We start from the raw sequence: 12,324 nt of genomic DNA on the forward strand, positions 1-12,324 counted from the left end.
AATACTGAAGTGGTTTGCCATTCTCTTCTCCAGTGGACCACATCCTGTCCAGGAGCTGACCGTGGCTCAGATCATGAATTCCTTATTACCAAATTCAGACTTAAATTGAAGAAAGTAGGGAAAACCACTAGACCATTCAGGTATGACCTAAATCAAATCCCTTATGATTATACAGTGGAAGTGCGAAATAGATTTAAGGGCCTAGATCTGATAGACAGAGTGCCTGATGAACTATGGAATGAGGTTCGTGACATTGTACAGGAGACAAGGATCAAGACCATCCCCATGGAAAAGAAATGCAAAAAAGCAAAATGGCTGTCTGAGGAGGCCTTACAAATAGCTGTGAAAAGAAGAGAAGCGAAAAGCAAAGGAGAAAAGGAAAGATATAAGCATCTGAATGCAGACTTCCAAAGAATAGCAAGAAGAGATAAGAAAGCCTTCCTCGGCGATCAGTGCAAAGAAATAGAGGAAAACAACAGAATGGGAAAGACTAGAGATCGCTTCAAGAAAATTAGAGATACCAAGGGAACATTTCTTGCAAAGATGGGCTCGATAAAGGACAGAAGCAGAAGATATTAAGAAGAGGTGGCAAGAATACACAGAAGAACTATACAAAAAAGATCTTCACGACCCAGATAATCACAATGGTATGATCACTGACCTAGAGCCAGACATCCTGGAATGTGAAGTCAAGTGGGCCTTAGAATGCATCACTATGAACAAAGCTAGTGGAGGTGATGGCATTCCAGTTGACCTCTTTCAAATCCTGAAAGATGATGCTGTGAAAGTGCTGCACTCAATATGCCAGCAAATTTGGAAAACTCAGCAGTGGCCACAGGACTGGAAAAGGTCCGTTTTCATTCCAATCCCAAAGAAAGGCAATGCCAAAGAATGCTCAAACTACCGCACAATTGCACTCCTCTCAGATGCTGGTAAAGTAATGCTCAAAATTCTCCAAGCCAGGCTTCAGCAATACATGAACTGTGAACTTCCTGATATTCAAGCTGATTTTAGAAAAGGCAGAGGAACCAGAGATCAAATTGCCAACGTCCGCTGGATCATGGAAAAAGCAAGAGAGTTCCAGAAAAACATCTATTTCTGTTTTATTGACTATGCCAAAGCCTTTGACTTTGTGGATCACAATCAACTGTGGAAAATTCTGAAAGAGATGGGAATACCAGACCACCTGACCTACCTCTTGAGAAATCTGTATGCAGGTCAGGAAGCAACAGTTAGAACTGGACATGGAACAACAGACTGGTTCCAAATAGGAAAAGGAGTCCGTCAAGGCTGTATATTGTCACCCTGCTTATGTAACTTATATGCAGAGTACATCATGAGAAACGCTGGACTGGAAGAAACACAAGCTGGAATCAAGATTGCTGGGAGAAATATCAATAACCTCAGATATGCAGATGATACCACCCTTATGGCAGTAAGTGAAGAGGAACTAAAAAGCCTCTTGATGAACGTGAAAGGGGAGAGTGAAAAAGTTGGCTTAAAGCTCAACATTCAGAAAACGAAGATCATGGCATCCGGTCCCATCACTTCATGGGAAATAGATGGGGAAACAGTGGAAACAGTGTCAGACTTAATTTTTGGGGGCTCTAAAATCACTGCAGATGGTGATTGCAGCCATGAAATTAAAAGATGCTTACTCCTTGGAAGGAAAGTTATGACTAACCTAGATAGAATATTCCAAAGCAGAGATATTACTTTGCCAACATCTAGTCAAGGCTATGGTGTTTCCAGTGGTCATGTATGGATGTGAGAGTTGGACTGTGAAGAAGGCTGAGTGCCGAAGAATTGATGGTTTTGAACTGTGGTGTTGGAGGAGACTCTTGAGAGTCCCTTGGACTGCAAGGAGATCCAACCAGTCCATTCTGAAGGAGATCAGCCCTGGGATTTCTTTGGAAGGAATGATGCTAAAGCTGAAACTGCAGTACTTTGGCCACCTCATGCGAAGAGTTGACTCATTGGAAAAGACTCTGATGCTGGGAGGGATTGGGGGCAGGAGGAGAAGGGGACGACAGAGGATGAGATGGCTGGATGGCATCACTGACTCAATGGATGTGAGTCTGAGTGAACTCTGGGAGTTGGTGATGGACAAGGAGGCCAGGTGTGCTGCGATTCATGGTGTCTTGAAGAGTCGGACACGACTGAGCGACTGAACTGAACTAAATTCGGATAGAACAGTAGGAATGTACATAGACAAATCAGGTATTTGGAAAGTAGTATGTGGTAACTGAATGAGGGAAAAAAGGATTTCAAGAACAGGCCCAGGTTTCTGCCTAAGACATATTGATGTGGAGAGGGAAGAACAGATTTTAGACCTGGTGCATATAAGTTTAAACTTTCACATGAGGAGTCTATCTTATGTATTATTAGATGTAAAGATCTGCATTTAGGAGTGAGATGACAGGCTGTGAACTTGGGAATCTTCAGATGATGACTGAAGTCATAGAAATAGTAAGAATGCTGTGGGGAGAGCAAAGGTGGAACCCTGAGGAGCACTCACATTTACGGAGTAGACAGAGGAGGAACCTGCTCGGGAACCCGAAAAAGTGCTTGCTTTTCCCAGTGCATAGGTGAATGCTTAGTTGTGTCCAACTCTTTGCAACCCCATGGACTATAGCCCACCAGGCTCCTCTGTCCATGGAATTTTCTAGGCAAAGAATACTAGAGTGGGTTGCCATTCCCCTACTCCAAGGGATCTTCCTGACCCAAGGATGAACCCGTGTCTTCTGCATTGGCTGGTGCATTCCCAGATGGCATCACCTGGGAAGCCCAAGTGCATGCTGAGTTGCTTCAGTCATGTCTGATCGTTTGTGACCCTACAGACTACGTAACACACCAGACTCCTCTGTCCATGGCCATAGCCTACCAGGCTTCTCTGTCCATGGGATTCTCTAAGTATGAATATTGGAGTGGATTGCTGTACCCTCCTCCTGAGGATCTGCCCAGCCCAGGGATTGAACCCTGTTCTCTTATGTCTCCTGCATTGGCAGGCAAATTCTTTACCAGTAGAGCCACCTGGGAAGCCTAAGAGGACTGGGAAATTACAAATCCCAGAGGGAAGCTATGACAAACCTAGACAGCGTATTAAAAAGCAGAGACATTACTTTGTCAACAAAGGTCCATCTAGTCAAAGCTATGGTTTTTCCACTAGTCATGTATGGATGTGAGAGTTGGACTATAAAGAAAGCTGAGTGCTAGAGAATTGATGCTTTTGAACTGTGGTGTTGGAGAAGACTTCTAAGAGTCCCTTGGACTACAAGGAGATCCAACCAGTCCATCCTAAAGGAAATCAGTCCTGAATATTCATTGGAAGGACTGATGCTGAAGCTGAAGCTCCAATACTTTGGCCACCTGATGTGAAGAACTGACTCAGAAAAGACCCTGATGCTGGGAAAGATTGAAGGCGGGAGGAGAAGGGGATGACAGAGGATGAGATGGTTGGATGGCATCACCGATTTGATGGACATGAGTTTGAGCAAGCTCCGGGAGTTGGTGATGGACAAGGAGGCCTGGGGTGCTACAATCCATGGGGTCACAAAGTCAGACACAATTGTGCAGCTGAACTAACTGAACTGAGGAGGATGAGGGCACCAATGAAGATCATTAGCATAAGAAACTCTGCTAATAGGGCAAGTAAGATAAAGACTCTGCAGTGTCCCATAGACTTAGCAATAAATAGCTCTTTCCTTTGGCAAGCTTAATGAGATAGATAAGTTTTTTGTTTTTACTTCAGAGGACATTTATTTATTTACAACTTAGTTGAAATATAATTAACATATAACATTGTGTAAGTTTAAGGTGTACGATGTAACGCTTTGGTACACACACACACATACATACATACATACATATATGGGCTTCCATCACTGCAGATGGTGATTGCAGCCATGAAATTAAAAGACGCTTACTCCTTGGAAGGAAAGTTATGACCAACCTAGATAGCATATTAAAAAGCAGTGACATTACTTTGCCAACAAAGGTCCATTTGGTCAAGGCTATGGTTTTTCCAGTGGTCATGTATGGATGTGAGAGTTGGACTGTGAAGAAAGCTGAGCACCAAAGAATTGATGCTTTTGAACTCTGGTATTGGAGAAGACTCTTGAGAGTCCCTTGGACTGCAAGGAGATCCAACCAGTCCATCCTAAAGGAGATCAGTCCTAGGTGTTCATTGGAAGGACTGAAGCTGAAGCTGAAACTCCAGTACTTTGGCCACCTCATGTGAAAAGTTGACTCATTGGAAAAGACCCTGATGCTGGGAGGGATTTGGGACAGGAGAAGAAGGGGACGGCAGAGGATGAGATGGCTGGATGGCATCACTGACTCGATGGACATGAGTTTGGGTAAACTCCGAGAGTTGGTGATGGACAGGGAGGCCTGGCGTGCTGTGATTCATGGGGTCGCAAAGAGTTGGACATGACTGAGCAAGTGAACTGAACTGAATTGATAGCTCCGTTGGTAAAGAATCCACCTGCAATGCAGGAGACTCTGGTTCAATTCCTGGCTCAGGAATATCCGCTGGAGAAGGGATAGGCTACCCACTCCAGTATTCTTGGGCTTCCCTTGTGGATCAGCTGGTAAAGAATCTGCCTGCAGTGTGGGAGACCTAGGTTCGATCCCTGGAGAAGGAAAAGCTACCTACGCCAGTATTCTGGCCTGAAGAATTCCATGGAGTGTATAGTCCATGGGGTCGCAGAGAGTTGGACATGACTGAGCAACTTTCAGTATACATATATGCTGTAACATGATCACAACATCTGTCACCTTACATTTTTACAATTTTTTTTTTTTGCCGTGAGAACTTAAATATTTTAATAAAGGAAAATTTATTCCAGTTCTTTCTCAGATTTTTAGCACTGTAGTTCCCAATTGGTAGACTCCTGAGACTCTCACTCTTGAATAGTTTGAACTTCGTAAAGTATAGATGTGGTTATGATCAGTGGAATTTAAAAATCATTAGAAAACATTTGAGTTCAGAATAGATTTTTGGTATTTTATGGTTTTGTAACATCAACAGAGACCAAAATGATTCTGTTGACATTTGAGTGTCTGAAATGTTTTGGCTTTATAAAGGGCGTCTTGCAGGACTCTCTTTCATGATATAGCTGGTCATTAGATGGTTATGTTAGGGAGGGATAAATCTTCCTCTACCTTTCTTTGTTTTTTCTGGCTCATCTAAAAAATTAAATTGACACAGGACAGATGAACAGGAGAAAATCAAGGTTTAATGATATGTCTATGTGGGAAAAATCCAGGGAAACTGAGTAACTCCCCAAAATGGCCGAAATTCTCACCTTAAATAGCATCTTCAGCTAAAGACAAAAGATGGGGACATAGTGGTTTGGAACTTAAAAGACGGGTAAGGTAATTCACATGAAGAGGGAAAAGCAGATGTTTGGTAAACCATTGTTTGCTGGGCCACGCAGAAAATGTGGCACACTGCAGGCTCTGGTCTGTAGATCCTGCTGAGTTTCCCTCATAACATCTAGCCCACATTCCGTGCAGATCTCTCTAGTGATTGCTGTGTTCTCGGCACAGAAACTTTGTCTGAGAGGGGAAAATCAGAATTTCTTCCTGAATCTTTCAGGCCTTTGTTTGTTTTTAGCTAGCTCAGAATAATCCACGTGCCAAACAGATATTTTGGTAATTCATTGAGATGTGCACTTTTATGTGTGTTGTAGTTAAATTAAAAAGTTCAGGGGGGTTTTGAAGTGACTTTCATGACCCTCTAGAACTGTTGCACTGAATCAGGATTTCTGATATGCCTGTGCCAAATAACAGAAGCGCTAGAGCACAGTTCCTCCTGCTCTTCTTGTGAAGGGCCCCAGGCTGTGGCAGGGTAGAGATGAGTTACTACAGACTTTTTAATGGAGTTGTGGTGACTTGGAATTTTCAGTCTTAATTGGGAAGATTCCAGACAGACCCACAATAGTTCATTTGTCTTATTTTGTATATTTAAAAATTTAGGAAACTTAAACCCAAGCCTGCCTTTTCAGCCTTCAGTTTAACCATAATATGAAGCTGCTGGGGAGAGGAATATTCCCCCCTCTACCCTCCTTGAGTTCTTGTGCCTGGACTAATAATAAAATTGACATGAGACAGATTAACAAGAGAAAAACAAATTTTAATTCATCTGCATGGCGGAGTCTCACAGAAATGGGACCTAAAAAGAGGCCAAAGCATTCAGCTTTTATGCTCATTCAACAAAAAAACAATAAATTTTTGAGGAATTGATAGGATGATAGGGCCTCGGATGGTGGCTCAGTAGTAAAGAATCCACCAGGGCTTGATCCCTGGGTCAGAAAGGCCCCCTGGAGGAAGAAATGGCAACGTACTCCAATATCCTTGCCTGGAAAATTCCATGGACAAAGGAGCCTGGCGGGCTATAATCCATGCGATCGGAAGTCACACGACTTGGCAGCTAAACAGCAACAACAAAGCAACCTCTGGATGCAGGGAATGCACGTTTCACATGAGATTTGTTTCCTGTTTTCAGGGAGATTGGAGTGTCAGAGTGTTCCTCTTGCATCGGCCATTTCTTATGTAACTTTAATTCAAAATACTCAATATGCCATTAAGAACCATGAGGTAGCCTCCTCTGGACCCCAATAGCGCTGTTGTTCCGCTTGTAGTCTACTTGTTGTTCAGTCCACTTAAATGTGTTTTATCACCGCAAGACACCTTGCTTGTACATACCTTGCTTGTTTCCTTTTTGCTGTTATTCTTTGTATTTTTATCTTGTGATGCAGCTGAGGTTCTACTTGCATTAGAACTACTAGGAGGACTTATTAACATGCATATTCCTGGCTCTACCCAAGACCTACTAAAAAGTAACTTCTGTGAATTGGGGCCTGGGACTTTTCATTTTAATAAGTTCCCCAGGCAGTTCCTCAAGTGATTGGGAGCCACTGCTTTACTGTTCTAAGCAGGCTTTCAAGCATTAGTTCAACTTTTTTCTCTATGACGTAATTGTCTTTACTTAGGAAGATCCCCTTCAGAAACCCTGTTGGTACTTTTCATCGGCTATAGACCTTCTGCAACTTTGTACTTAAAACCTCCCTGCAATTCTATATGGTTTCTGACAAGTACTCACGTCACAGGTACTCAACTCTGCCACTGTAGCATGAAAGCCGACACGGACAGTCTATGAATGAATGGGCGTGATTATGTCCCAGTAAAGCCCTAATTTCATACAATTCCCATGTCATGATTTGGGCTTGGGGGCACCGCTCCACTTGTGGGGTCTTACTTTCCCAACCAGAGATTGAACTCGGACCTTCGTCAGGGAGAGTGCAGAGTCCTAACCACTGGACCACCAGGAATTCTTTGAAATGTTACTCTCTTGTTTCTCAACCACTTAAAAATGAAATGCTGAGCTTAAAGGCCATTCTGAAAGTAGACAGTGGACTAGAATTGGCCATGTAGTTCACCAACCCCGTTAAACTGTATCTGCCCTAACACAGTCTTGGTGAATATATAGTAAGTATTTGAGTACCAAATGAGTGAATTAATTGTAACACCAGTGATTTTGGATAGAGCATATTGGCCATAGTTCATTAACCCCCTGCTAACTATATTTGCCCTAACACAGTCTTGGTGAATATATAGTAAGTATTTGAGTACCAAGTGAATGAATTAATTGTAACACTAGTGGTTTTGCATAGAACATATGTTGTTCATCTTTGTGTATTACCTTAGTGTACTAACTGGTTCCAAAATGTTTGACGGCTCACTTCTAAATTTTCTCCGAGAGTTAATGCCAGGACTATCACTGTTTTCTGTTTTCTTGAATCAACTGCTTTTTTCTCCCTCTCCATGTGTCTAAATAGGAAGGCCCAAACAGTTTGATTAATGAAGAGGAGTTCTTTGATGCTGTTGAAGCTGCTCTTGACAGACAAGATAAAATAGAAGAACAGGTATGTAAATTTAAAAAATTTTTTTAAATCCTTGATGTATATTTCATATAAATAGAATTTGAAATCATGATCCTAATAACCTAAGAAATGAACTACATTGAGTCTACAAATATAGAAGAACCTTTATAAGTCACTTTTTTCATTGATCAATTTTCAAGCAATAGAAAGAAGACTAATAATTGTTGAAACGAAGCATGCATAAATAACATGAAATTGAATGGAAATATTCTGCCTGTTCTCTTTGAAGTATCCAATTTTCAGTTCAGTCCAGCCATTTAGTTGTGTCAGACTCTTTGCGACCCCATGGACGCAGCACACCAGGCTTCCCTGTCCATCACCATCTCCTGGAGCTTACTCAAACTCAAGTCCATTGAGTCAGTGATGCCATCCAATCACCTTATCCTCTGTCATCCCCTTGTCTCCCGCCTTCAGTCTTTCCCAGCATAAGGGTCTTTTCCAATGAGTCACTTCACATCAGGTGGCCAGAGTATTGGAGTTTCAGTTTCAGCAGCAGTCCTTCAATGAATAAATATTCAGGACTGATTTCCTTTAGGATGGCCTGGTTGGATCTCCTTGCAGTCCAAGGAACTCCCAAGAGTCTTCTCCAGCACCACAGTTCTAAAGCATCAATTCTTTGGCACTCAGCCTTCTTTATAGTCCAACTCTCACATCCATACATGACTACTGGAAAAACTATAACTTTAACTAGATGGACCTTTGTTGGCAAAGTAATATCTCTGCTTTTTAATATCCTGTCTAGGTTGGTCGTAGCTTTTCTTCCAAGGAGAAAGCTTCTTTAAATTTCATGGCTGAAGTCACCATCTGCAGTGATTTTGGAGCCCCCCAAAAATAAAGTCTGTCACTCTTTGCATTTTTTCCCCATCTATTTGCCATGAAATGATGGGACTGGATGCCATGATCTTAGATTTCTGAATGTTGAATTTTAAGCCAGCTATTTCACTCTCCTCTTTCACTTTCATCAAGAGGCTCTTTAGTTCTTCACTTTCTGCCGTAAGGGTGGTGTCATCTGCATATCTGAGATTATTGATATTTCTCTCAGCCAATTTTATTATAATTCTATTATCATTATCCAATTTTATTATCATTCTATTAATAACAAAACATATATTTGCTCTGAGTTAAAACAGTCTCTTTGAATTTCTCTTCATCACCAAATACTATATGAATTTGAAAGGAAGATGACCAAGAATTTATTTTTCTTCTATGTTAGTACCATTCAGTTTTTATTGTTAACTCATTTATTGCTTTCACTACCTTCACCATAATTACTTCCTCACTTTTAACTTTGCTTAGTGTTTTGTTTTTTTTTTAATTTTAAATTTTATTTTATTTTTAAACTTTACATGCTTAGTGTTTTATCATCATTAAATTCACAGCAATTATACCAAGCCCTTCTGGGAAATTGAAGGGAAGTATTTCTTAAATCCTTCAACTCAGTTTCAAGATTAATTTGGGTCTTCACCTTCTTTAGAGGCTTCCCTGTGACTCAGATGGTAAAGAATATGCCTGCAGTGCAGGAGACCCAGGTTCAATCCCCAGGTTGGGAAAATCCCCTGGAGAAGGGAGTGGCTACCCATTCCAGTACTCTTGTCTGGAGAATTCCATGGATGGAGGAGCCTGGTGAGCTACAGTACATGGGGTCCCTAAGAGTCAGACACTTTTGAGCAACTAGCACTTTCTTTCACTTTTTCACTTTACCTTAATTCTGCAACAGTGCAGTTACCATGTTTTACCACTAGATGGTACCATATATTACCACTAGGTTCCTAACATTGTACAGGAGGCTGTGATGAAAACCATCCCCAAGAAAAAGAAATGCAAAAAGGAAAAATAGTTGTCTGAGGAGGCCTTACAAATAGCTGAGAAAAGAAGAGACACAAAACGCAAAGGAGAAAAGGAAAGATATATCCATCTGAATGCAGAGTTCCAAAGAATAGCAAGGAGAGATAAGAAAGCCTTCCTAAGTGACTAGTGCAAAGAAATAGAGGAAAACAATAGATTGGGAATGACTAGAGATCTCTTCAAGAAAGTTAGAGATAACCAAGGGAACATTTCATGCAAGGATGGGCACAATAAAGGACAGAAATGGTATGGACCTAACAGAAGCAGAAGGTATTAAGAAGAGGTGGCAAAAATACACAGAACTATACAAAAAACATCTCTATCACCCAGATAACCATGATGGTGTGATCACTCACCTAGAACCAGACATCCTGGAATGCTAATTCAAGTGGGTCTTAGGAAGCATTACTACAAACAAGGCTAGTGGAAGTGATGGAATTCCAGTTGAGCTATTTCAAATCCTAAAAGATGATGCTGTGAAAGTGCTACACTCAATATGCCAGCAAGTTTGGAAAACTCAGCAGTGGCCACAGGACTGGAAAAGGTCCGTTTTCATTCCAATCCCAAAGAAAGGCAATGCCAAAGAATGCTCAAACTACCGCACAATTGCACTCATCTCACATGCTAGGAAAGTAATGGTCAAAATTATCCAAGCCAGGCTTCAAGAGTATGTGAACTGAGAACTTCCAGATGTTCAAGCTGGATTTAGAAAAGGCAGAGGAACAGGAGATCAAATTGCCAACATCCGTTTGATCATAGAAAAAGCAAGAGAGTTCCAGAAAAACATCTACTTCTGCTTCACTGACTACGCTAAAACCTTTGACTGTGTGAATCACAGCAAACTGGAAAATTCTTCAAGGGATGGGTTTACCAGACCACCTTACCTGCCTCCTAAAAAATCTGTATGCAGGTCAAGAAGCAACACTTAGGACTAGACATGAAACAACGGACTGATTCCAAATCGGGAAAGGAGTACGTCAAGGCTGTGTATTGTCACCCTGCTTATTTAACTTATATGCAGAGTACATCATGAGAAACGCTGGGCTGGAGGAAGCACAAGCTGGAATCAAGATTGCCGGGAGAAATATCAGTAACCTTAGGTATGCAGATGACACCACCCTTGTGATGGAAAGGAAAGAGGAACTAAACAGCCTCTTGATGAAAGTGAAAGAGGAGAGTGAAAAAGCTGGCTTAAAACTCAACATTCAGAAAACTAAGATCATGATATCTGGTCACATCATTTCATGGCAAATAGATGGGGAACCAATGGAAACAGTGACAGACTTTCTTTTCTTGGGCTCCAAAATCACTGCAGATGGTGACTGCAGCCATGAAATTAAAGACACTTACTCCTTGGAAGAAAAGTTATGACCAACCTAGATAGCATATTAAAAAGCAGAGACATTGCTTTGCCAGCAAGGTCTGTCTAATCAAAGCTGTGGTTTATCCAGAAGTCATGTACAGATGTGAGAGTTGAACCATAAAGAAAGCTGAGTGCTGAAGAACTGATGCTTTTGAGCTGTGGTGTTGAAGAAGACTCTTGTGAGTCCCTTGGACTGCAAGGAGATCCAACCAGTCCATCCTAAAGGAAATCAGTCCTGAATGTTCATTGGAAGGACTGATGCTGAAGCTGAAACTCCAATACTTTGGCTACCTGAAGGCAGGAGGAGAAGGGAATGACAGAGGATGGGATGGTTGGATGGCATCACCGACTCAATGGACATGAATTTGAGCCAGCTCTGGCAGTCGGTGATGGACTGGGAGGCCTGGTGTGCTGCCGTCCATGGGATTGCAAAGAGCCAGATATGACTAACTGAACTGAACTGAACTTAACCACTAGATGGTACTTATGCTTGAATTTTAGTTATTCTCAAGACTATAAGCATCTTAGAAATAAGTCATGTGTGTCAGTTGTATATCCTAAATTAACTTGCATAAAAAATTGGCTTGTTTATTCCTTTTGATTTTAAAGGCAGTGAAGGCTATTATGCTGTCACCTGCAGATGGGCACTTGCCGCCTGCCTCTATATGGATTAAATCACAGGTGCTGCTGCAACTGCTGTCCTTCAGCACTCCCTAAACAGAGTACAGGTTGGAGAGGAGGAATGAGGCACTCCGTGCTCTGGGGAAATTGGCAGAATAGGCCTTCAGATAGATATCTTTAGGACGTGATTTTATGAGCCCAGTTCACTGAATTCCTTCATGGTGATTTCTGCTACTGGTGACTAGCTGACATATGCAAAAATGCATTTGATTACATATACTCCCCCTTCACCAAAATCATAAATATGCTGACCTTCCCTCACTGCCTCTATGGAGCAGTGTCTCAGAGCTATCTGCCATGCCCCTTCCTAGGCTGTGGTCCTCATTTTCCCCAAGTGAAACTTGGCTCACAGCTCTCATGTTGTGCATCGTTTTTAAGTTGATAGTGCCCATTTACTGATCTGTCTACCCAAGGTAAGTCATCTGCAACAGTGGCTGTTTGCTTTTCATGTTCATTTTATAGATCTCATTTCCCGTTTTTTAACAT

General features: G+C 41.7%; 1 protein-coding gene across 3 annotated transcripts in view; it reads left to right on the top strand.

The window, feature by feature from the left end:
- The window catches only part of CERT1 (ceramide transporter 1), a 131,588-nt gene that overhangs the window by 97,228 nt on the left and 22,036 nt on the right, over positions 1-12,324 (top strand). For all 3 annotated transcript variants that reach the window (XM_086323212.1, XM_086323211.1, XM_086323213.1), the window contains one exon: positions 7,845-7,931. In XM_086323212.1, coding sequence (XP_086179338.1) covers positions 7,845-7,931 — 87 coding nt within the window. The remainder of the gene's footprint in view (positions 1-7,844; positions 7,932-12,324) is intronic.

Source organism: Bos grunniens, chromosome 10 (assembly GCF_055505025.1).
Source record: "Bos grunniens cultivar Pamir isolate PY7600 chromosome 10, Bosgru_T2T1.0, whole genome shotgun sequence".
In the NCBI taxonomy this organism is placed as follows: Eukaryota; Metazoa; Chordata; class Mammalia; order Artiodactyla; family Bovidae; genus Bos; species Bos grunniens.